This window comes from Myotis myotis, unplaced genomic scaffold, assembly GCF_014108235.1.
Source record: "Myotis myotis isolate mMyoMyo1 unplaced genomic scaffold, mMyoMyo1.p scaffold_m19_p_2, whole genome shotgun sequence".
Classification (NCBI taxonomy): Eukaryota; Metazoa; Chordata; class Mammalia; order Chiroptera; family Vespertilionidae; genus Myotis; species Myotis myotis.
In genome coordinates this window covers 72,152,181-72,179,136 of record NW_023416324.1, presented here as the reverse complement: position 1 = coordinate 72,179,136, position 26,956 = coordinate 72,152,181, and the positions used below count along the sequence as shown (strand labels likewise).

At 41.1% G+C, this 26,956-nt stretch overlaps 2 protein-coding genes across 6 annotated transcripts in view; one reads left to right on the top strand and one right to left on the bottom strand.

Moving 5' to 3' along the window:
* ABCD3 (ATP binding cassette subfamily D member 3) overlaps window positions 1-26,956 on the bottom strand; it is a 96,862-nt gene that overhangs the window by 54,142 nt on the left and 15,764 nt on the right. For 2 of the 5 annotated variants that reach the window (XM_036347345.1, XM_036347341.1), the window contains exons 2-3: window positions 15,484-15,520; window positions 3,602-3,700 (exon numbers count right to left, since the gene is read on the bottom strand). In XM_036347345.1, coding sequence (XP_036203238.1) covers window positions 3,602-3,700; window positions 15,484-15,520 — 136 coding nt within the window. Of the gene's footprint in view, window positions 1-2,698; window positions 2,760-3,601; window positions 3,701-5,980; window positions 6,118-15,483; window positions 15,521-26,956 lie in introns of those variants that run through there. The other 3 variants (XM_036347342.1, XM_036347344.1, XM_036347343.1) reach the window with 3 other exon arrangements.
* LOC118675137 (ribosome maturation protein SBDS-like) lies at window positions 24,209-26,585 on the top strand. The gene is made up of 2 exons (XM_036347346.1): window positions 24,209-24,968; window positions 25,969-26,585. Exons 1-2 carry the CDS (start codon window positions 24,308-24,310, stop codon window positions 26,058-26,060), a joined length of 753 nt encoding a protein of 250 aa, XP_036203239.1. The 5' UTR covers window positions 24,209-24,307; the 3' UTR covers window positions 26,061-26,585.

Genomic DNA, 26,956 nt, shown 5'->3' with positions numbered 1-26,956 from the left:
CAAATACTTTTTTTAAAAGATTAAGGTACTAAAAATATAGCCCTTTAAGTGAAAGACAAGACAGGGAGTCATACACAGAAGTAGTGAATGAAGCCATAAGAAAGAAGATGGTGTGAAATAAAGTTTGTGATGAGCTATGACAAATGCTACCCCAATGTTTGCTGGAAAGAAACAATACCATCTTTCTACCCTATCTTACCATCTCAAAGTTAGATATTCAATTGACAGTAGAACCTATTGATTTTAATAAATGTTGTCTGTATGCCATTCTAACTGTAATGTTAACTTTTAATTCAGACCTTTCATACAGTCTCAATCCTAAATTAATCACTTCAGTTGTATAAAGGTAACATTAGATAAAGATAGTTTATTTATTTCTTCATTTTATGCTCTTGGCTTAATTTATCCTTAAAGTAAGTATCAAGTTTACTTGTGTCACTTTAGCAAAATCTGGCAAAATAATTATTGATAGCCCCGAAAAGCCTTTATATAAAAGATGTAGTTAAAATCATCACTATTCCCATTATTAATGGGTTTGCAGACCATGACAGAAATTAAAGATTTGCACTAATGTAGGCTTTCTCTCACCTTCTGGTATATATGAATTTCCATATATTCATATGTAGTATTTTCATTTCTCTATTTCATAAATTAGTTAATCTATCCCTACCTCCAATCTTTTTTGATTTCTATAGGAGTTTACTTCACTTTCTTGAACTAAGGTTAAATTTGGATTTTCATATCCTTCAAAAATGGTTCATAAAATAACTCTAGACAAAACTGGCAGGTTAGCCAAGTTAGGCTCTTCTACCTCCTTACTAACTCCTAGAGATCTATCCAATGTCTCACATTCATTTTGTACCCCTGCTAAGTAATTAAATAAGTTTATGCTGTTAACTGACGAGGGGGGAAATATATGAATCTTTCCAGAGAAGCTTGTATTTTAAATGTATATTTTATTGATTTTTTTACAGAGAGGAAGGTAGAGGGATAGAGAGTTAGAAACATCGATGAAAGAGAAACATCGATCAGCTGCCTCCTGCACACTCCCTACTGGGGATGTGCCCACAACCAAGGTACATGCCTTTGACCAGAATCGAACCTGGGACCCTTCAGTCCGCAGGTGGACGCTCTATCCACTGAGCCAAACCGGTTAGGGCGAGAAGCTTGTATTTTAAATAAGAACTCTCCAAAGTCAGGTAGGTTGTAGAATAAGAAAATAACTAACTATGCCTGAAGAGTCCTGGGAAACCTTCATAAAGAAGATAATGAGCATTAAGCTATTTTTTTTTAAGTATTTGTTACGTTTAAAAAATAACTTAATTTTGTTGGGGTGGGGGCCCGGGATGTCATAGACATGAAGCCATGACAGCACACAGCCTGACTGAAACATGGCAAAGAATCTTCTAAGCAGATGATATTGAAAGGAAGGTCAAAGTCAGGTTCTGATTTATCCTATAAGAAAATATATATATTCTTTTTATTAGGATTTTAACTAGTTAGGAAAGAAGAAGCAAACAGACCATTTAAGAGATTATAATAATCCAATAGAAACGGAAAGCAACTAATTAAGAGAAACTCAAGGATACTTGGAAAAACATTTAAAATACAAGGGAGGAAGCATATTTTAAAAGTTTCCGTGTGATCTCATTTTTATTATGTGCTCACACCAAAATAATAACAGAAGTTTTCTCTGAGTGGGAGGCTAACAGGCACCAAGAAGAAAAAAATATCTATCTGCATTTTCCAATTTTTCTTCAAGGAACACACTATCTCTATCTAATCAGAAATAAACAAATGTTTTTATTTTTTAGAGTTTCTTAATGGTGGAACTCTTAAGAGTTCCACTTAAGGGTGGAAGGAAGGGGGAAGGAGAGCAAGTCCAGTGTAATGGAGGAATATTTATTCTCCTCGGGAATCACATTGTTTTTGGGGCATCTTATTCTTTTCTTGCTATTAATAGATTATAAGGCAAATGCTTTTTAAAATTTGAACAATGGGAAACATCGTAAGATAAATTTGGCAGATAAGATTAAAAGGGGAGATTCTCTGAAATGAGACTAATTAAAGAACACTATAACATCCAGGCTAGAATATTTAAAAGAAAAACTGTCAGATCCCAGTGACTGAAAAGATAAGGTATGAGGAGAAGAAGAGTCAAAGGTGATGATACTGGTGCAGCCACTGTGGAAAACAGTATGGAGTTTCCTCAAAAAATTAAAAATGGAGCTCCCATTTGACCCAGTGATCCCACTTCTAGGAATATGTCCCAAGAAATCAGAAACACCAATTAGAAAGGATATATGCACCCCTATGTTCATTGCAGCACAATTTACAATAGTTAAGATTTAGAAACAGCCTAAGTGTCTATCAGCAGATGAGTGGATTAAAAACCCGTGGTACATCTACACAATGGAATACTACGCTGCTGTAAAAAAGAAGGAACTCTTACCATTTGCGACAGCATGGATAGAACTGGAGAACGTTATGCTAAGCGAAATAAGCCAGTCGGAGAAAGACAAATATCACATGATCTCACTCATTTGTGGAATATTATGAACAAAAATAGATCCAGAGACACAGAAGCATCCAACAGACTGTCAAATCTCAGAGGGAAGGCGGGGGGGTGGGGAGGGGGGGTGGGGGTGGGGAGGGGGGGTGGGGGTGGGGGAGATAAGAGATCAACCAAAGGACTTACTTGTATGCATGCATATAAGCAAAACCAATGGACACAGTCAGTAGGGGGATGAGGGCATGTGCTGGGGGGTGAAAGTGGCCAGGGAGAGGTCAATGGGGTGAAAAGGAGACATATGTAATACTTCAAACAATAAAGAATTTAAATTTTAAAAAAAAAGGTGATATTTTTAGTTGTATAAAAGGAAAATACTGAAGTGATTAAAGATGGAAAACACAGCAATATTTTCTTTTTTAATCATTATAAACACCTATCTGTAATATGTTAAACAATAAAAAAAATTTTCAGACCAGTAAAAAAGAAAGACACATCAATAAAGATAATCTTGATAAAAGGGCAAAGAAAGGGATAATAAAACTTTATTCCTACAACCAACTCACTGAAAATATTTGAAATTTCAGATATCATTTTGGTATCTTTTTTAAAAACATGCTTAAAAATTTTATTAATCAATGTCACCCCAATAAATTCAATAAATAAATTTAAAAATAAACAAAACATATTCAGTCAAATATGAAGAAGTAACCCTGAAACCTATCCCATATCAATGTGACTTATTAATATCTTAATGAAATAAAATGATTTGTCTTTCTAAATTTAATCTTGTTTTCATTATAATAGAGCACCACAACTTAGGGTACCTGCACTAATGTACTCTAGAATGTTACATAAAACATAATAAAATAATATTTCATAAATAAGAGAAATTTTAAAACTGGCACTGAACAATAAGGATACTTATGTGACAATGATTTAAAGACAAAAATTTAGTAGTCACCATAACCCATATAGAAAACATTTGACCTTAGTATGACAAAAGCTTTATAATTTATTATTCTAATTTCATGTAACCTTTAAAGTTGAACACTTAATATTATAATTTCACTTTGTTTATATATGACTTACCTCTTTACAAAATGTTCTAGGGACCATGATTTTCAGAATCCGTGACAGCCTTGAAAAAAACACCTTGTCCACCATAGCTCGCTCTTTTTTCCCTTCTTTCTATATAAAAAAACAAAACAAAAATTTAATATAGCTATAACAAATCTACAACAAATAAGATTAAAGAACCATGTATTATCTAAGTCAATATAAACTACCAAGATGTTATTACATTGAGAAAATACAGAATTGTACTGCTCTTCATATTCAAACATACTTTCAAGAAAATAAGATGTTTACCAAAAACAATAAGCTGCGTTTGTTTTATCTTGAACATGAATTTCCCTGATATCAATTGCATGAAACTTTTAGATTCCTAAATTTATCATTTAGCATTTCTAATATGCAATTTGCCAATTCACTCTCTCTTCCTCATAAATTCAATGACAACGTTTCTTCACTCATACAGCTCATAGAGCAGGGGAAACATAAAAATTAATAAGTAAATTGTTACAGATAGACTAGGCAGAGTCATGAGAAAATGAAGAATGATTCAGACAAGATGATGAGAAAGGTCTCTTTGGGAAGGTGGCATTTAGGCTGAGATATAAACAAAGTGAAACTATGTGATCAGTTTGGAGGGAAGAGGGTAGTGAAGGACAAGAAATACCAAGCAGAAAAACCTAGTGGTAGGAATAAAATTGGAGCAAGATGATAGTATTGCTAGAGCAAAGGGAACAAAATGAGAAAGCTGAAGGTAGGCAAAGACCTATAAAGTACAGAGGGTTAAAGCCACAGTAAGGATTTAAACTTATTGTCAGTGTAGAGGGAAACCACTAAAGATATTTAAGAGTAGTAATTAATCTTATTATCCTCAGACATTTCTTCATTTTGACAGGTTTGCAACGATAAGGACAAAGTGATATGAATTGGGTATGGTGGAGGCTATTTACTTTATTACCCTTGGACTGTCTGGAAGAATAGACAGGAGGAACTTCTTGGGATAGATAAGACACTCCAGAAGGAACCCATCCCCTACCTACCCACATCACCCACAATCACAGCTCAATTATTTGTTAACGACTATACTATTGATAAATACCCAAGATATAGTGAATTCTATTAGTTAGACAAACTTTAGTGTAAATATGCTATAGTTAAATTAGCATCTATCTTGATACCCTATAGTGAATAATTTTTGTACTAAATTAGACTAGTAATAAGCTACCATCTGTGTCAGACACTGTGCTAAGTGCTTTATAATCCTACTAGTGGCCTGGTACACGAAATTTGTGCACATTAAAAGGGAATTAATTAGAGGAAATATTTTAATATTGCTATTTGCCCTTTCTCTATAATAGAAGTGTCAGAGATGAAAGAAAATTAGTGAAATGTATATGAAAATCTCCCTCCTGTCAGAGTCTGGGGTGTGCCGCGGGACCCAGAGTCAAGTCCCCGCCCACCCGCATGCACCTCAAAGTCGCGTGAGACCCAGACCTGACCAGCCCCATCCCCATCAGGCCCCACCAGGCAGGGGGCACAGCCTCAGGTCCCCCATCAAGCTCTGCCAGGCAGGGGGGTACAGCCTCAGGTCCACCAGCCCCGGCGGGAAGGCGGGAGGGCGTGAGGGCAAAAGGGTGTGACAACTATTTGCATATTAGCTCTTTATTATATAGGATTAGGCACAGAATGTAGTACAAAATTATAGACCAAGAAAGGAAGTCTCAAGTTTGTGTTTGTAGAATTCAATCAGGAAGACTGATAAAAAGAACTGGATAAAAATCAGCCAATCCTACAACTGTTGGAATAGAGTTCAGGTCTTTCAAACCTTACTGAAGGTTGCAAATCTCATCCTACTGAGTTACAGGCCCAGTCTACTTCACTTACACATACATGCAATCATTGATTCAATATTTACTCGACCCAAGGCACTGTTCTAAATGATACAGACACAGCAGTAAATAAAACAGACAAAAAGCCCTACTCTATTTACTTAGCTAGCCTATTCTTTTCCAGGCAATCTCACAACTTCAACCTAAATCTTCCCTTTTACTCCACCAAACTGAAAAGAACAAGGAAAAGGCAATACACACCAATTACCTTAAAAAAAATAGTTAAAACTTCTACTTTCAAATTTTTTCTCCTGTCACTGCCTCCCTACCTCACCTCATCCCATCAATAACCAGTTTTCCATTGCTAACTTGAAGTGAAATAGAGTAATTCCAAAGTGAAATAGCCAACTTCTGACTTAAACAGAGCACTACCTACTTCTACATAGGTTCACAAAAATTACATAAATAAATAAATAAGTAAATATCTACGGCAAACAATGAGGAAGGTTTAAAAAAAGTTCTAAGAAAGTAACATTGAAGCATTAAAACAAAAACAAAACACAGCTACCTGGTATACAATTCCTCCTCTTTTTTTCTGTTCCTGTTGTCACTGCTCCTATTGCTTAAGCTGTCTGAAAGCCTGCCTTGATTACATTTCAATCCATGAAGGGAACTATATACTTCTTAAAGTCCTCACAGGATTTTCTGCAAAAAACAAAAACAAAAAACACCACCTGGACTGGAGGACTGGCTCAGAAGAGCTCAAGAAATAGAGATGCTCTACCATTCTTGAACCTTGAAACCACTCTAAATGAGAATACCTACAGAAACATTACATTTTATAAACAGTAAGCATGCATTTTAAATTTATAATTGACTTTCCCCACCTCTAAATTTCCCAGTAATTTCTTAAAAATACAAAAACCACTTTGTTGCTATAAATTTAACATATAAATTATAGAAAAAGCACGCAAGCCATTAGATAAAGACCAGTTAAGAAGTTGAAGTATTAATATAACCAGAAAAAAATGTACCTAATATTCAGGAGGCAACAAGGGCGTTGAGAAGTTCCTATTTATGTGTCAATAACTTGGAAAGGAGAGATGAACTAAAACTGACTAAAAAAGATAGATGTTTGAAATAGCAAATAAAATAAAAGGCCATACAGTGCTGACCAGAGTGTAAGCATAACACATACAATGATTCAATTTATAAAATGTTTCAAAATGCAAAATAATTTTACCTATATTGTTTATGGAGCTATACATACCTATACTTCAAAAGTATAAAAATATGTATGGGAATGCTAAACGCCAATCCCAGCACACTGTTTACCTTAAGTGTTTTGAATTTACATGATGTAAATTACAACAAATTTAAATAAAAAGGTATTTTAAAATCAAATCAATTATTTCTATATAATATTTTCTAACTGAATTCATTCTTTTTCTCCTTCTTAAATCTTATGTCTTATGAAAATTGTTTCAATCCACCCCATCCTACCAGATTATAACAGATTTCAATTAAAAAAAATCTCTTTTAAATTGCTTTCCCTCATAAGTAACATATTCACTAAAAAAAAAAAAAAAAAGAAAATTCTAAATTAGCAAAAATAAGAGGCTTACACCTACCATTTAGAGATATCACCTTAATATTTGGCATATATACCAGATTTCATTTTAGTATATGCTAAAGGCCTGGTGCACGAAATTCGTGCACTGGGGCGGGGGGGGGGGGGGTGTTTCCCTCAGCCTGGCCTGCACCCTCTCGCAGTCCAGGAGCCCTGGGGGGATGGCTGACTGACGGCTTAGTGGGCCTAAGCCATCAGTTGGACATCTTAGCATTGCCACGGAGGCAGGAGAGACTCCCACCACTGCTGCTGCGCTCGCTAGCCATGAGCCTGGCTTCCCCCTGTGGGAGCACACTGACCACCAGGGAGCAGCTCCTGCATTGAGTGTCTGCCCCCTGGTGGTCAGCGCACATCATACTGACTGGTCATTCCACCATTCGGTCATTTGCATATTAGCCTTTTATTATGTAGGATACTCTGTAGATGAGGACCCCTAGAACCATAAGAAATGCAAAAAATTCACTGTTAACTCATTCTCGAATTGCCCCCATTCAAAATCAAATTGCCCTCCTATGGGGCATGTGCTGCACCTTGGGAACCACTGAGCTTGACACTTTTCCTCTCTGAGCTTCATTTATGAATACATATGCATATACCATGGGAATTGTAACCTCTTCTCCGCCCACCTCACTGGGTTGTCATGAGGAGGTTCTGAGCTAATAAACCTAAAAATGTTTCAAGTAAGTGATGTCTAAACAGGAAGGGATTGTTATTTTTAAACCCACAGGTACCCTCGCAGGTAGCAGGTGCTGATTAGGGGAGGGGGGCATGATTGTTTCCTAGGACTGTAGCTATGGAAGCTTTGCAGAGGGTTTCGCAGGCCTTGGAGGAGCGGGCTCTGGCCAGCAGCCCTGTAGCAGTGGTCGTCCCTGGAGGCGCTGGCAGGGGGGCGGGGCGTTAGGGGGGCAGCGAGGCCGAAAGGGGAGTAAATGTCAAACCTCCCGCTTGGCACCATTCTTTAAATTGTACGTGGCTGTTTCACAGCTGTGCCTGCTCAGGGCAGGACTCCAATCTCCTGGAACAGGGGGAGGGGGGCAGAGCCAGGCGGGCTAGGAGGACGGGTTTAGCCATGCCCCCAGTGAGGCTCAGCACACTTCTGCTGGTGCTGCTGCTACTGCCGGGGAAGGGGGGGGAAAGGGTCTGACCCTGGGGGGCCACTCAGGCCTGCCTCCACCCGAGTCTGGAGTTTTAGGGAGAGGCATGCCCGGCCCCAGCAGAGGGGGCCCAGCAGCAGCAGGCCACAGGTCCCGGGTGCCTCGGGGGTGCTGACGGGTGGTCGCCAGCGTGCTATTGTTGTGGGCGGCCCCTGGTGGGGGTGGCGGGCAAAGAGCTTGGGAGTCAGAGATGTGGGCTGCTGCTACCCTCGAGGCTGGGTCTTCTCCCCGTCCGGTCAGCCTCCCCGTACCCCCGGGGATGCGGGGGCTGCAGTAGGGTGTCCATGCAGGGGGATTGGAAGAGCTCCCCATGGCCGCTTCCTCTTCCTTCTTTGCAGTCCGAGCTCCTGTCAGGCACTCTATTCAGATCCCCAGGAACTTGGCTCCAGCCACCCATCCCCTGCTGTACATGCAGCCTCCTGCTGGTCTGTCAATATGCAAATTGGTTGTTACTGTGACACCGTTAGGACCAATTAGCATGTTACCTCTTTATATATATAGATGTATATAATGTGCATGTGTGTGCACTTCCTCAAAAAATTTTACAAGTGTGGTATCAGTGTGCACAATATCTTACATCCTTTTCTTGCAAACCTATTAATCTAAATTTATCTTGCTCACACAGTATGATCAGTAAATAAGTACAGTGGGGCCTTGACTTACGAGTGTCCCAACTAACGAGTTTTTTGAGATACCAGCTGTCTCTCGGCTGATTTTTTGCATTGAGTTGACAGAGTAATTTGAGTTAACGAACTCCTTACCAAGCTTGGTCTCAGAACGAATTAAACTCATAAGTCAAGGCCCCACTATATATGATAAAAACATAGTACAAAAAAAGAAAATTTAAAAACAAGTGAATGAATTTAGCTGTACTAACTAGTTTCGATGATGTCCTAGAACTTGCAGATATAATATGTAGATAGTAGATATAAATAACTAAGGTTTGATATAAATCAGCTATGGTTTGATTATACCTTAGATATATGAGATTATGAAGATGGAGATATGCCAGACCACTAAAGATAAACACATCTTGAACCATTTTTCAAAGCCTGCAGAAAAGATGATGGAAACTAAAGAAGAGAAATTTTGATGTCAATCTCCAGGATATTCAGAGAATAGATATTAATATGGAGGATTTGGGAATACTTAACACATTGCGTACCGCATAGAAATCTCGAAGACATACGCCAGGGACCAGATGTTTTTGGGCAAACTGCACGTTATTTAAATCATCATAACTACAGATCATAATGCACTTTAGGTGTTGTTTTTCAATAATTATAACATTTTTATTTACAAAAACAATTAAACAATTAAAGTTCCTAGTACTTAACGTATGGTATTGCGTAAAACATTTTCCTCTATGAAGAGGGACCAAACAAAATTTACATAAGTATCTAGATTCGCTCCTTTTTCCATGGGCAGCACGAACTCTGCAGGCTCTCGTAGGAAATTTTTTCTTTCCACTCACTGGAATACACGTAGGTTCATGCTGCTTCATATCATCTGACAACCTTTGGGTGGATCTTTACGAGGTGCTCTCCTTGCACCCACAGGGGAAGGGCTGGAAAGATTTGTCTCTGGTTCCAGAAAGCCTTCATATTGTCATCCGTTATATAGTCTCTCGCCACCGATAGCAGAAACTGTTTATACTTCATTTTTGCTTGTGGATTGAGGACGTTATACACGCTAAATGAATTGAAAAGTCCACAGTTTATAAGGTACAGCACTACTTTTTTTGTCCATTTCATCGTTTTCCTTAGAATAGAACAACACAAAAGGAATTGATCCACACGATCAACGCCTTTCATGTGGGCATTGTATTCCTTGATGCAGGTAGGTTTTACAATATTCTCTCCCATTTTTCTATTTTTTTTCCTGTTGTTGAGACAGAAGTGTCATGGATCGTTGATATCATTTGGACAACCCGCTTGTCTTTCCATCCTAGGAGAAGAATATTGCCTTTTCTGGAAAATATTATGTCACCTTTCTTCATTCTTGATGTTTTCATTTTCAAATTTGGCGGTAAACCTCTACTCTCCCTAATAGTCCCACAGACTCTAGTTTTGTTCTGTAGCAGCAATTCAGCAGTAGATGTAGCATTGTAATAATTATCCTGGTAAATATGGTGCCATATGCCAAGATTGGGTCCAAGGACTGAAAGAACAGTTTCTTACAATTTCCTTCCTTCAGCAGTATATATCTCCATATTGCAGATATAGCCGGTGTCACTCTCGCACACCATCCAAACAAGTAAACCGTATTTTGTTATTTTCACTGGGTTGTATGTGCGAAATTTGAAACGTCCTCTCCATGGAATCATTCCCTCGTCCAAAGACAACTGTTGCTTTGGTTTGTATATTGTTTGAAATTTATGCAGGAAATAATCCAGCACAGGTTGGATCTTGAAAAGTCTCCCCGAGCAACTGTCCATTTTGGCGTTATCATTGAAATGCCAGAATGTCCATATCTGCTCAAATCTCTGGCGACTCATTGTCTGTGGAAATATAAGGGTACATATCAAAGGATCTGTTGACCAATAGTCTTTCAAGTTATCTTTTCTTGTTTGACCCATCAGAATAATTAGGCCAAGGAATTTATTGATGTCCTTCTGTGTAACCAGAGACCACTTTAGTGTTATAGATGGTGTTTTGCGTTTCATTGCGGTTTGATCGTGATAGTTGGACAACTCTTTGCACAACATCTCCAACAATTCATCACCAAAAAAGAGATTGGTCACAGAGGGTACAGAGTCACAATGAGACGGAAATGTAGTGACCCCCGCATGACCTTCAAACATTTGTAAGCGTGGTGGTGTGTCAATTTCAGACCAACAATTATCAGTAGCTTCGTCAGTGTCGGAATCATTTGAAAGCACCGCCACCTTGCGCTTCCTTACAGGTCTAATAATTTCACTGTTAGTAGAATCGTCTCCGGAATCGTCAAAACAGTCATCCGCATCTTCGATCTCACTAGGAATATCTGATAAACTATCATTAAATACTTCCAGAAGTATATCAGTTTCGTTGGTTTCCTTCCTTTTTCTGAGAGAGGGCATTTCTAAAAGCGCCAGGAACTTGAAGACGAAGACTATTCGAATGACCAAAATACAATGTAACTGCAATGCTTTACGGGTTCGTGCAATTATATAGTTTTTCGTAGATTGACCTGCACGGTTTCCACCAATGAGATCGCTTCATTCGATGTGGACTGTGCCGCGCCAGCACGGCCAAGGGTGTCTATGAGTGGGGGGGTGAAAGGATTAAGGAAAGACAGACAAGAGAATAATAGCTGGGTCTCGGTGGGACGCTGCTCCCGGAAGAGGAGACAACGCCAGCGCCCAGAAGCCGTGTCTTTATTTTATAGTAGATGCCACGAGGCAAAGTAGGGGTGTGATCACGTTGTTTACAGCATTCTCGTGAGTCTCAACCCTACTCAACTACATGCACCTAAACTCTATCACAAGGCACGTGGGGCCACGTGTTTGGACCATAGGTTCAAGCTTACAACCACAGCCACTGGCTACGATTGTGCTGGGAGGGCCCTGCCCTCCAGCTGGGACTTGCACATGGAAGTGAGAGGACCCTGTCCTTTCATTAGTCCGAGGCAACCGCGCCCCACAGTGGACAAGACAGTGTGTTGACGTCTAAGGTCCATAACAGATGGCACGCGAAACGTGAGAAAACTCATGAGCGGTACGCAATGTGTTAAGAAACACTAACCACTCTAAGCCAGTGTGAGTTTACTAGGAATAAGTCATGTTAAACTCTTCTAATTTTCTTCTTTTTGAGGATATTATACTAGTATTGAGCTGACATATACAATGTAAACTCCATAAGGACAGGGACCTACTTTTATAACTGCTATACACCCAGAGCCAAGAACAATGTCAGGCATATATAAGAGACTCAATATTTGTTGAAAGATTACTAAATTAATCAAGGAATTTGGTGTTTCTTATAAAATTATTGTGGCCTTAATGGACAAATAAAGACCAGGTTTTGGTACAGTTGAATAAAGTTACAGCTGAATAAAACATAACCATAAAAAAAAAAAAATTAAGAGATGTCACAGAGTAATCTCATTGGTCCTTACCTAGTTAATTCTATTAGCAATTTTGACAACAAAAGGGAAGGCCAATTAAATTTGTAGATAATACCTGCTACCTAATGGACTAGATGCTAGAATTACATTCAAAATTATACTAATAGATGGACCTATTATCTACATATATAATAGCCTAAGCGACCGTTACGATGGAACAACTGGAATGACCAAAACGATGCACATTGAGCAGGCAGGCAGGCGAGCGGTTAGGAACAAGCAGGTTAGGAGCGAGCAGGCAGGCAAGCGGTTAGGAGAGAGCGGTCCCGGATTGCAAGAGGGCACCTTAACCGCCCGCCCCCCCCCCCCCCCGCACAAATTTCGTGCACTGGGCTTCTAGTAATATATATAACAGTACATAGTGTAATATGTATAATATAGATATCATATAGATGAACTAATATCATAAACCAAATAAGCTGACACTTATAGGGAAAATTAATGTTTATTTCAAATAAATTAACTGAGTTACCACACAACCCAGCAATTCTACTCCTAGGTATATACCCAAGAGAAATGAAAACATATATCCACACAAAAACTTGCATATGAATGTTCATGGTAGCATTATTAATCATAGGCCAAAAATGGAAACAATCTAAATTTCCCTCAACTGATAAAATATGGTATGTCTACACAATGGAACTATTCATCAATAAAAAGGAATGAAGTACTGATACATGCAACAACACAGATGAAACTTAAAAACATCATGCTAAGTGAAAAAAGCCAGTCACAAATAGCCACATTTTTATGAAATGTCCAAAATAGGCAAATCAGTAGAAACAACAGATTAGTGGCTGTCAGGGCCCAGGAGAGTATGAGGAATGACTCCTAATGAGTACAGGATTTCTTTTGGGGGAGAGGAATATTTTCTAAAATTAGTGGTGATGGTCTCACAACTAAAACTACTGAAAAATTCATCCACTTACATGGATGAATTTTATGGCATATAAATGGTATCTCAATAAAGCTGTTATTAAAAAAAAGAAATGAAGACATCAACTGACAAATACAGATGCTGAGAATCTGTCAAATGACCAGTTCATCAGAATGATACCTGAAGGTTATAATAAACTTGTAAATTTTGCCCACTGAGTATGTTGTTGGTTGTGGGTTTGTCATATAGCCTTTATTACATTGAGGTATGTTCCCTCTATTCCCACTTTACTGAGAGTTTTTATCATAAATGGATGCTGGATTTTATCAAATGCATTTTTATGCAACTATTGCTATGATCATGTGGTTTTTATCCTTCATTTCGTTTATGTGGTATATGTGTTGTTCTGTAGATATTGTATCAACCTTATATCCATGGAATAAATCTCATTTAATCATGGTGTGTGATTTTTTTTAATGTATTGCTGGATCCAGTTCCCTGATATTTTGTTGAGGACTTTAGCATCTATGTTCATCAGGGATATTGACCTATAACAGTGATGGTGAACCTTTTGAGCTCGGCATGTCAGCATTTTGAAAAAAACCGTAACTTAACTCTGGTGCTGTGTCACATATAGAAATTTTTTGATATTTGCAACCATAGTAAAATAAAGACTTATATTTTTGATATTTATTTTATATATTTAAATGCCACTTAACAAAGAAAAATCAATCAAAACAATGAGTTTGCGTGTCACCTCTGACACTCTTGTGATAGGTTCGCCATCACTGACCTATAACTTTATTTCTTTGTAGTGTCTTTATCTGGTTTTGGAATTAGGATGATACTGGCCTCATAAAATGAGATTGGGAGTCTTCCCTCCTCTGTTTTTTGGAATAGTTGGAGAAGGATAGGTGTTAGTTCTTCTTTTAGTGTTTGGTAAAATTCACCTGTGAAGCCATGCAGTGCAGGACTTTTGTTTGTTGGGAGTTTTTTTTTTTATTATTACTGCTTCGATTTCACTAGTTGTAATCTGTAAATTCAGATTCTCTGATTCTTCCTGATTTAGTTTTGGAAGATTGTGTTTCTAGGAATTTACCCAGTTCTCCCAGATTGTCCAATTTGTTGGCATATAGTTGTCCATAACATTCTCTTACAATCCTTTGTATTTCTTTGGTGTCAGTTTTTACTTCTCCATTTTCATTTCTGATTTTATTTATTTGGGTCCTCTATTTTTCTTGATGAGTCAGGTTCAATGTCTATCAATCTTGTTTATCTTTTCAAAGAACCAGTTCTTGGTTTCAGTGATCTTTTGAATTGTTTTTTTAGACTCTATTTCACTTATTTCTGCTCTCATCTTTATTATTTACTTCCTTCTACTCACTTTCCACTGAATGTAAACAGCAGTTATGGTTAAAAAAATAAAAGCAATTTTTGGCTGACTTTGAGCAATACATATAAAGAGATATAATAGTGCTGATATATTCCATGCTAGTCGGACCATGTCTGTTCAACTACATTCTATTCTAAGTCTAGAGAAACTAAGACAGTATAGGTCCAGAGGAATGAATACAGAATTGAAAAAGGATCAGAAACAATGTCAGAGACACTTGAAAAAAATGAGGATTGCTTAGAATAGGGGGGAAAAAAGACCCAAAGGATATAACTACAGTGGGGCCTTGACTTACGAGTGTCCCGACTAACGAGTTTTTCAAGATACGAGCCGTCTCTCGGCCGATTTTTTGCTTTGAGTTGCGAGCTAAAATTCGGGTTACGAACCAGCTTCAGATACCCCACCGCTAGTTGGCACAGCGAACGTCACAGTGAACGCCACATCAGCCCAGCATCACGTGCCTCACTCATTCACTGTTGATTTGACATACGAGTAATTTGAGTTACGAGCTCCGTCACGGAACGAATTAAACTCGTAAGTCAAGGCCCCACTGTATCTTTAAACAATACAAGGGCCTATCAGAGAAAAGAGAGTAGACTTGTCCTATGTTGCTGCAAAAGACAAAATAGGCCATCACTAAGTGCCCAGGGGGGAGATTAATCTCATCATGAGCGGGAACTAACACAATTATGTCTGCCTCCTAGGTACTCTCCAACAAATGAAGATTCAAGTAAATACCAGTCTATCAAGGACTCCTATTTCAGGAAGAATTCCTATAATATGTAGCAGATTGGAGGTAATATTTAAGTTCTCCAATTCTAAAAATGCTAGGATTTTTATCTTAATTCAAAATTATATAACAAATAAATGCATAAAATTCCAAGGAGTTGATGATTTAATATTTTACCTCATTTTTCTGTAATGGTGGTTTTCCATTTTTCTTACTGCAGAAAAAAAAAAAAGAAAGCACTTTATTTGCAAACTATTCCCATCATAAAATTTGTTTTAAGATATCAAAAGAACGTACTAAATTCTCCAAAGGTTTCTTCTTTAACATATCATACATAGACTATATTAAGTATAACAGTACAGCTGCACCTTATTAAGTACTAGAGGCGCAGGGCATGAAATTCGTGAGCGGGTATAGTTCCTAGGCCTGGCCTGCTATCAGGGCCATCTTCCCCAGCTACCCACAGCCAGCCCCGCCCCCGCCGCCACCCACTCCCAGTTCCCTGTTCGCCATCAGGTGATCTGTGCCTGACGGCCGGGGGAAGGGACCGAGAGGTCAGCTGTTCCCGCCCGCTCGCCAGCCCTGCTCCCGTCGCAGGTGGCCATCAGGTGATAGGAGCCTGCTGGCCAGGGAAAGGAACAAGAGGTGGTCAGTGAGCCTCATAGTGACTGGTCCAATGGTCGTTCTGCAACTAGGGTCAATTTTCATATTACCCTTTTATTATCCTATCTAATAAAGAGGGAATATACAAATTGACCATCGCGCCATCACAAAGATGGTGGCACCCAGTCCCCTCAGCCCCGCCAGAATCCCCCAGTCCTTTCAACCCAGCCGGGGGGGGAGGGGGCACACGCGGCAGATGCAGCCGGTCCTTCCCTCAGCCCCCCAGCCATCTAAGGCCAGCCTGAGGCACAGGCAAGCCTTGGATGTCGGCTGCCCAGACACCCAGGGCGGGCCCAAGATGCTGTCAAGCCTCAGATTGTGGCTTCCCCACCACCCAGGGCGGGCCCGAGGCGCTGGCAAGCCTTGGATGGCAGCTGCCCAGCCACCCATGGCCACCCGCGGCTCAGGTAACCAGGGCCAGCTGAGGCTTGCGCTGCTGGCAGTGGCAGCAGCATAGGTATGATGGGGGCGTCACCTTCCTCTGAATTCCGGGTCACCTCCTGCTACTGAGGGCTCCTGGACTGTGAGAGGGGGCAGGCTGGACTGAGGGAACCCTCCCCCCCCCACCCCCCCCGCGCTCCAGTGCATGAATTTTCATGCCCCAGGCCTCTAGTATAGTATAGAGGCCTAGTGCATGGGTGAGGGCCAGCTGGCCTGCCATGAAAGGGGCCCCAGATCGGGGTGGGGGTCCCCGCTGAGGGATGGGCCTGCCCAGACAAGGGGCCATGGGCAGTTTGCAGGCCAGTCACGCCCTCGGCTTTGTCAGGAAGGACATCTGGGATAACGTCCGGAAGACGTCTGGTCTCTCTGGTCTAATTAGCATATTACCCTTTTATTAGTGTAAGTCATTTATTGAAAGTGTTTAATAAATGTTAACTTCTACTACCAGATAATATATATTGGTAAATTTACGCGCATACACATATATACTTGTTTTTTCAAATTCTCCCATGGAGAGGTGAAATCTATTTTTCCATTCTTGAATCAAGATTTGGCCACGTTGACCTGACCAGTTTGGCTCAGTGGATAGAGCATCGGCCTGCAGACTCAAGGGTCCCGGGTTCAATTCCAGTCAAGGGCATGTACCTTGGTTGCAGGCACATCCCCAGAGGGGGGTGTGCAGGAGGCAGTGATCGATGTTTCTCTCTCATCGACATTTCTAACTCTCTATCCCTCTCCCTTCCTCTCTGTAAAAAATCAACAAAGTATATTTAAAAAAAAAGATTTGGCCACGTAAACTGCTTTAGCTATGGGACATTAGCAAAATGACGCAAGCAAGGTCTGAAAATGTCTGTGCATTGGACACTCTCTCTTGATGCTAGGAACCTTTTCCCAGCCATGTGAACAATCCCAGGTTAGTTACCTACAGGATGAGAGACTATGTGTCATTCCCATGTTACAAATGAAAAAACTGGCTTGGAAAGGAAGAAGTAAGTATATCTAAGTTTCATGCTACTCAAAGTAGTTAGTCTGGCACTAACCCAGACCTGACTACTGATCTAAGCCACCACCCTGAACAACATCATGACCAGGCTTAGGTTCTTTTAATAACACACTATCATAGCACCCTATGCTATGATCACATTACAAATTTCTTATTTAATGTCTCTTTCCTCCCAGTATATTAGTTCTATGATATCAGGAGCTATTGCAGATTGGTTTCTCCACAATATAGATAGGGTGATGTTTGGGGTACAATATGTTTATTGGGGCTCAACACCTGTGAAAGGAAGATGAAGAAAGCAAGTTTGGGCAGAATTTAAACTGTGATGCAGGCCCAACAAAATTTCACCTAACCAGGTGGGAAGCTGTGATTGGCTGAAATGATCAGGTCTTTATACCTCTTCCTTGCTCAGTGTACAAATGCATGCTGCTCCAAGGAGGTCATGACCTTAGGAAGGTGGCTCTACAGCTAATGCAGATCCTAAAATGGGGCAGAAAGGGTTACCTGGTCTGCACTTATCACAGCTAGACTAGACCTTCTGGAAGAGGAATCTGGGTAGCATATCTCCACACCTACTACAGGAGTCATATATTACTCAGCCATCTATTCAACATCTAGTTGAGCTCCAAGAATCTGCAGAATAAACATTTTCAGTAATAGAATACCAGGTCACACTGAACAAGGCTAGAAAGGCAAACTTAACTACAATTCAGTAAGAGTAGATGCTCATATTTTAAAAATGCTTAGGCTTATTATTTCTAATCTCAACGGTATTACAGGATTATCTATTTTAAAATGTTTATGAGATTGCAAAACTGTTTCAGAAATGCCATGTATATCCTATCTAATAAAAGAGAAACAGTAATTGGCGTACGACCGCTACCCTTCCCACTGGCTAATCAGGGTGATATGCAAATTAACTGTCAGCCAAGATGGCGGCCGGCAGCCAGGCAGCTTGAAACTAACATGAGGCTTGCTTGCTTCAGTGACGGAGGAAACCACCGTTCCCTGCCTGCCTTGCAGGCCTCTGAGCCGGCAGTCTGAAACATTTTAACAAATACAGAAGCTAAAAAAAAACCCAGAAACCAGCTTTCAGCAAGCTGGGATCTCAGAGCTGGATTCAGAGCTGGAGTTATACATTGTTTCGAACCGAAACAAACCAGATACCTACTATCAGCAGCGGAGGCCTAAGAGCTGGAGCCTCAGAGCTAAAGCTGGCCCAGAATTAAAAAAAGAAAAAAGAAAAAAGGAGCGGTTGGGAGTTTCCGTCACCCGCCAGCCTGAAAACAGCCCTCAGCCCCTCACCCAGACTGGCCAGGCACCCCAGTGGGGACCCCAACCCTGAAGGGTGTGTGACCAGCTGCAAACAGCCCTCAGCCCCTCGCCCAGGCTGGCCAGGCACCCCAGTGGGGACCCCCACCCTGAATGGTGTGTGACCTGCTGCAAACAGCCATCATCCCCTCACCCAGGCTGGCCAGGCACCCCAGTGGGGACCCAAACCCTGATCCAGGACAACCTTCAGGGCAAACCAGCCAGCCCCACCCATGCACCAGGCCTCTACCCTATATAGTAAAAGGGTAATATGCCTCCCAGCACCGGGATCAGCGGAGCCAAGAGGCCTCCCGGCACCGGGATCAGGGTGACGGGGCAGCACCCAAACCCTCTGATCGCCCTGCAGCTCTGTGTGTGACAGGGGGCGGGGCCACAACGTCCCTATCCGCCCTGCTCTGTTTGTGGCAGGGGAAGGCGCCCCAACCTCCTGATCAGCCCTGCTCTGTGCCTGATACGGGGGAGCCCCCAACCTCTGATCGCCCTGCGGCTCTGTGTGTGACAGGGTGCAGCGCCCCAACCCCCTGATCGGCCCTGCTCTGTGTGTGACAGGGTGCGGCGCCCCAACCCGCCCCCCCCCCCCATGGGGCCTGCTCTGTGTGTGACAGGGTAGAGCCATAACCTCCCCATCGGCCCTGCCCTGAGTGTGACAGTGGCGGCGTCCCAACCCCCCTATCGGCCCTACTCTCTGAGTGACAGGGGGGAGCTCCTCAACCCCCTGATGGGCCCTGCTCTGTGCGTGACGGGGGGAGCTCCCCAACCCCCTGATCAACCCTGCTCCATGCGTGACAGGGTAAGGAGCCCCAACCCCCCTGATGGGCCCTGCTCTGTGTGTGACAGGGGGCAGCGCCCCAACCCCCGGATTGGCCCTGCTCTGTGCATGAGAGGGGGTGGCGCCCCAACACCCCAATCCGCCCTGCTCTGAGCCCGATCAGGGGCTGCACCTAGGGATTGTGCCTGCCCTCTGCCACCCGGGAGCAGGCCTAAGCCAGCAGGGCGTTATCTCCCGAGGGGTTCCAGACTGCAAGAGGGCACAGGCCAGGCTGAGGGACCCCCCCTTCCCCCCCGAGTGCACAAATTTTTGTGCACCGGGCCTCTAGTGTATGTGTATATATATATATGTGTGTGTGTATATATATATATATATATATATATATGTGTGTGTGTGTGTATATATATACATATTCATACACACACACACTCATGCATACTCAGTTAATTATGAGCCCTCTTTTATAAGGTTTTCTAAAAATCCGCTTTCTAAGGAATTCTTTAAATGTTTTCCACAGATGTTCTCAATTTTGAAGATACTAGCTATATAAACATAGAGAGATCCCCTAGGATAAATCAGAGCAGTGTACTAGAATCCCATTTAATTGGTTATATTGTTTTCACTTGAAATGTTATGCTAAAGACTGGAGAGAATTTAATTCCAGAAACATGATCTACTGATAGGCAGATTCAAGTCTAACAAAAATTCCGTATTTTCCTTTTCTTGATTTTTATCCTATGAAACTAAAAAGGCTCTACAACAGATAGGCATGTCTTCTACCTTTGTGTATTCCTTTTGCCTAACAAAAAAGATCAATTTATCAGCTAAATAGATTAAAATAAAGGTGTTCAAAATATACACATAGTAATGGCAAGATAATTGGACTTCATTAAAATTTTAAAAGTTTGCTCATGAAAAGATACTATCTAGAAAGTTAAAAGACAAGCTACCAACTAGAAGAAAATATATGCAAACTATATATCCAAGAAATAACTTGTATTCAGAATACATTAAAAAACTCTTATAGTTGAATATGAAGACAATTCACTTAAGTATTTAAACAGTTTTGCCAAAGAAAATGTACGCATGGAAAATAAACACATGAAACATGCTCAAAATAATTAGTTCTTAGAAAAATGCAAATTGAAACCACTATGCATATCTGCTAGAATAGCTAAGATCATAACAAGTGTTATTAAGGATGTGAAGCAACAGGAATCTCTTTCCACAGCTGATGGGACTATAAAACGGTTCAATTACATTGGAAACAGTGTGGCAGTTTCTTAAAAAGTTTAACCCCCTCTATACAACCCTGCCATTCCACTACTAAGTATTTTGCTCAAGGGAAATGAAAGCATATATTCATACATAGACTTTACATGAATGTTCATAGCAACTTTATTATTAGTAGCTAAAACCTGGAACTAATCCAAATGAGTGAATGGAATAAAAAATTGTGGTATAGCCATAAAACATACTCAACAATTTTACTGGTACACATGAATGAATCCCAAAATCATTATGCTGATGAAAATTAGCTAGGCAAAAAGGTATGTAGTGTATGATTTCTCTTATATGAAAAACTAGAGCAGCCCAAACTAACTGTGGTACAGAAAGCAGATCAGTGCTTACTCCAGGCTGGTGGAAGGGAGGGAACTAACCACAAAGAGATATGAGGGATCTTTGAAGTGACTGTAAATATTCCTTATTTTAATTACTAGAGGCCTGGTGCACAAATTCATGCATGGGTGGGATCTCTCAGCCAGCCGGGAGGAGGAACCACGGGAGTTTGGCCCCAGCAGCAAGCTAACCAATGGCTGATTCCATGAGGAATTGGGCTCCCTCCTCCGTCCTGTCTGGGTCTGGGGTGTGGGTGAACCAGATTCGGGGCTGTCAGGGCCCCAGCAGCAAGGTCTGGGTCAGTGCGCGTCATGGCTACTGGCCTCCTGTCTGGTTGTTCCAGTCGCTCAGTCTTAACAGTCACTTAGGCTTTTATATATAGAGATATAGATAGTGACGGTTACATAAGTGCTTACATGTCAAAACTCAAGTTGTAGATTTTAAATATAAGCAGTTTGTTGTACCTTAATAATGCTTCAATAAAGCTATAAAAAATTTTGACCAAAACTCAGTAGACACTTTTTCCTAAGAACATAATAGTGTATTTTGTTTGTTCTTTATTGTTGGAAGGGTAAGGGAAAAGGAGATAAAGTTTACTGTTCCTTAATAATGCCAACAAAACATGCAAAATTAATAAACAGGAACTTCCCCTAAAGATGGACGGAGATAAACTATGAGACTGGGAGGAAAAACTGTAAGGGATTAAAATATAGAATTTTTTAGAGCTTTCAGACTAAGTAAAAAAGAACACAATTCTGAAAACTTTAAATAAAAATTTAACTAACTATAACAATAATTCTAACCCTAAAGCTTCTCTTATTTAGTTCATTTATCTAAACAGTGTCTTCTAGACACAGGGTAATGTATAAACCTCTTCTGAGGGAAAAAAAAATCCTACAGACCCTAGCATTGCCTTATATTAAAGTGGTGCTTTCTTAAGTATGTATAAGCATAAAATTAAGACATTAACTTTTTTTATAGCTCTTCTACACCAAAAAATAAAATTTATCATTTAAAACAGGCAAAAATTATAAAGCAAATAAAAATGGAATCAACATTCATTTAAAGTAATAGGTGAGATAACACTGCTACAACTAATCACCAATGCTGGGGTAAAAGAGTAGAAAGAATTATTTATGTATTATTTGTTCCAGTTGACGTCCAAGATTATTTTATAATCTTCATTATTTTTCTTTAATGAACAATGAACTGGTTTTAAATCACTGCTTTATTAATGTTGATGGAATAATTAATTTATTAGAATATCCCAAAACAAAATTCTAAAAATTAAAATATTCAATGAAAATTCATAGCACTTACTACTATTTAATAAATGCTACAAGTTGATATGTAGAGAGACAAATAGGGTTCTGTGTAATGCAACTGCTCAAAAAAATAAGTATTTGCACCCTAGCTGGTTTGGCTCAGTGGAAAGAGTGTCGGCTTGCGGAATGAAGGGCCCCGGGTTCAATTCCGGTCAAGGACACGCGCCCAGGCTGTGGGCTCGATCCCCAGTAGGGGGCATGTAGGAGGCAGCCAATCAATGATTCTCTCTCATGTTGATATTTCTATCTCTCTCTCCCTCTCCGCTCTGAAATCACACACACACACACACAATTGGGCCACAGGATTAGTCAAATCTCCCACCAATTTTCTCTTTTCAGGCTTGCATGAAATACTCCGTAAGAGTGTACCATGACATCTTATAAGGCCTTCTCATAATCTACATGTAAATTCTATATATTTTTTTATTAGTCTGTGACAATTAAAATGGTGCATTACTCTATTGTTGTGTCATTTTCATATCAAATAAAAGCTTCCTTATAAAATTTCAGTTTCTTAGAAATTCTATAGAAACACTTTTTACCTGTAATTATCACTACAAAAAAAATTTAATGGCAAAATAATTCAGTATGAGTACAAAAGTCAAAGACGGATTTTCTTAATTTTAAATTACTACACTTCAACCTAAGGCAGATATTAATGCAGCAGATTGGTTTACCATGCATGTGGGTCTTTGGATGATCACTTAGCAACAATTCATATGCAAATATAGGCACAAACATTTTTAATAGTATGGTAATCAGTTACATGAACCAGAATGTGCTCATACTAATTTATTTACATATTTTTAAATTTTATTTGATTGTAGAGAGAGAGGGAAGGTGGGGGGGGGGGAGAAACATCAATTTGTTGTTCCATTTATTTATGCATTCATTGGTTGCTTCTTCTATGTGATCTGACTAGAGATTGAACCTGCAACCTTGGCATATCCAGAGGACACTCTCTCTAATCAACTGAGCTATCTATCAGCAAAGTGAAAACACAAAATTAGAAAATTCTCCAAAAACTTTAGGACCCTAGAGGATTCATTTTTAGATCTATTGTCTCCAGGCCCTAAAGAAACCTTCAATGAGTTAGGGCCCATGTTCAGTACAAGAAGTTGGAAAAACAGATTTGGGATGGAAAGGTAAATTCAAACAAAGACATCCAGTTTCAAATGGTTTTAGTAGGCCCAGGTACTGATAACTTATTTTTAAAAACACACATACACACACAAATTTTGAAGTCAGAAGCTCAGGAAAGAAGAGGGAGCTAGAGATTTGGAGATTCATTAGGGCATGTGTAAAAGCTGGTATCATAGTTCTGGTAGAGTTGGCCTAGAGCAATGATGGTGAACCTTTTGAGCTCCGCGTGTCAGCATTTTGAAAAACCCTAACTTAACTCTGGTGCCGTGTCACATATAGAAATTTTTTGATATTTGCAACCATAGTAAAACAAAGATGTATGATATTTATTTTATATATTTAAATGCCATTTAACGAAGAAAAATCAACCAAAAAAATGAGTTTGCTTGTCAGAGGTTCGCCATCACTGGTAGAGTGTACACAGCCGAGGTCAATCAGGGCCCAGAGATGAAGACCTACACAAAGGCAGTGGCTATGGGGATGGAAAGGAAAATGTAGGAAAACTGCTAGAAATACAGGTGAGGAAATAGATAAGAGCTGGGCACTAATTGAATATGGAAATGAGAGGAGAAGAGGAGCAGAGACTTAAAAAACTACGTAGGGTACAGTCCCGCGCGCCGCCTGGTCGTTACTGCGAGGCAGGTGGCTCTCAGGCCGGCGCAGGTCCGCCGTGGTCGTCGGACCCAAGGTCTGTGAGCAGCCACGATGTCGATCTTCACCCCCACCAGCCAGATCCGCCTAACCAATGTGGCCGTGGCACGCATGAAGCGCACCGGGAAGCGTTTCGAAATCGCCTGCTACAAAAACAAAGTCGTCGGCTGGCGGAGTGGCATGGAAAAGGACCTTGATGAAGTTCTGCAGACCCACTTGGCGTTTGTAAATGTCTCTAAAGGTCAGGTTGCAAAGAAGGAAGATCTCATCAGTGCATTTGGAACAGATGACCAGACTGAAATCTGTAAGCAGATTTTGACTAAAGGGGAGGTTCAAGTATCAGATAAAGACCGGCACACACAGCTGGTGCAAATGTTTAGGGACATTGCAACTATTGTAGCTGACAAATGTGTGAACCCTGAAACAAAGAGACCATACACTGTTATCCTTATCGAGAGAGCAATGAAGGACATCCACTATTCAGTCAACACCAACAAGAGTACAAAACAGCAGGCTTTGGAAGTGATAAAGCAGTTAAAGGAGAAAATGAAGATAGAACATGCTCACATGAGACTTCGGTTCTTTCTTCCAGTGAATGAAGGAAAAAAGCTGAAAGAAAAACTCAAGCCACTGATCAAGGTTATAGGAAGTGAGGACTACAATCAACAATTAGAAATTGTATGTCTAATTGACCCAGGCTGCTTCAGAGAAATTGATGACTGAAAGGGCGAGGCCTCAACCTAGAGGCCCTGATGCCCAGCGCTCCCCGCAGTTGGTCCCGGCGTTCCCCGCGGCGGGCCCGCCAGCCCATCCCCGCCCCTCTCCTGGCACCAGCGCTGGGTTGGCCGCCCCCGGTCTAGTTTCCTGCCCAGGAAGGCCGAGGGCCGCGGAGAGGGGGCAGGCCCGGGGCTCTGGGGGAGCAGGGGCAGCCCGAGCCCCCTCCAGCAGGGGAACGGCGCCCCGGGCTCCTGGGTGCTGGGGAGCGGCCTGCGGCCTTCGGGGAAGGACGCCTATCAAGGGGCCAGGAGGCGGGCTGTCGGAGCCAGGGTTGCAGTGCGGGGTCAGGGAACTCGGGAGGGAGGGAACAGGACAGTTCGCCGGAGGGCTGGTGCGCTCGGCTCCCACCCGCGCTTGAGCTAGGAGGCCCCGCATGGCCCTGCGGACAGGGGGGACGGTGGGGACCGCCCAGGCTGCAGCCGCCCAGAGCCGCAGGCCCATCCCGGGACGGCCTCCTTTCCCAGGCGAGCGGAGACCTGGGGACGCGCGGCCCCTGCCCTTCCCCGCGTTCTCAGTGGAGGGGCGAGGACTGCGCCCTCCATCTTGCCCTGGGTCCTCCATTTTTCGGCAGAGCCATGTGCTCGGCAGGTTTCTTCCTGGAGGCCCAGGCCTCTGCTGGCCACGCCCAGGATTTCTCTGGACTAACCAATGATAATCAAGGGAAGTGCATGCCATCAATATGACTACATCCTGTGTAATGAGACACCGACTAGCGCCTGGTCAATCGGCGGGGCCCACAGTCCCCTCTCCTGCCCTTACTCCACCCCCCTATAACACCCCTCGTCCCATCAGGCCTCTCTCTCTCTGCCACCTGCTGCTTTGTCAGTAAGGAGGGTGGGGGAGCCAGACCTAGGTTTGAAATAAAGGACTCTTTGCTTTTGCATCGGACTCGCTGGCTCCCTGGTGGGCTCTTGGGAATCTTGAAATCTGGGCATAACATGACCTAATACAAAAGGAGACAAAAGGCAAAGGTTCTTTGGAAGTGCTCAATCTGAAAGATGTGGAAGAAGGAGATGAGAAATTTGAATGACATTCATCAGTCTCTTCTGCTTTGAAACACTAAAACGTTTTCATTTCCCACTGTCCTGTTTTCTTTCTGTGGTCTGCCAAATACTTGCTCAAATTAGTTTGTTTTCTGCCTTTGTGTTAAACAAAAAAGACTTTGCTAAATTATAATTGTGGTTAATTTAGTTTTATCTGTAAATTGGGATTTTAGGGGAAAATGAAAAATTAAAGACACAGAAGTCCAGAGAAGCATTTTGCTGTCTCGTGCCATTGTAGCTTTCCAAGGTGAAAGTTATTTGAGGCAGCTCTTGTGAATAAAAAGTTAAGTTTTGTACATTATAATAAGAGTAATTTCGGAAGGATATGTCTGTATAATCAAAAGGGAGTATTTGCTGAAAAAGAAAACAGTGCTTACTTCTACTTAATGAAATGCATGTATAGGGGTAACTATATCTTGGCCTGATATACAGCTTGGATAATAGCTTCCTAATCAGCTGAAAAATATGACTGTGCAACACAAATTTCATTAAACATGCTGCCATAACATAAATTATTCCTGGTTTAAAAAAGTCATTTATTTCTAATTCTTAAAGTTTATAATATATGTTAATACAGTCAAAATTATGAAATCAATAAAGCCACTCTTTATTGTTACTAAAAAAAAAAAAAAAAAACTATGTAAAGGTAGAGGAGGTATAGAAACCTTTAGCTCCAAACTGATGCCCTGAAAGACACAGATCATTTTCCTAAGATCTCATAATATGCACCGTGAGTGAACAGAAGACAGTGATTCCATTAACCTTAATAAAGCATAACAGTAGCCCTGGCCATTGTGGCTCAGTTGGTTGGAGTATCGTCCTGTACACAAAAAGGTTGCAGGTTTGATCCCCGGTCGGGGTGCATGTGTAATGCAACCTAGGG

Excerpts from the sequence above, each read along its gene's own strand:
- LOC118675137 (XM_036347346.1), top strand. The coding sequence starts at position 24,308 with ATGTCGATCTTCACCCCCACCAGCCAGATCCGCCTAACCAATGTGGCC. Across the intron at positions 24,969-25,968 it reads AGGCTGCTTCAGAGAAATTG|ATGACCTAATACAAAAGGAG; the intron begins ATGACTGAAAGG and ends TCTGGGCATAAC.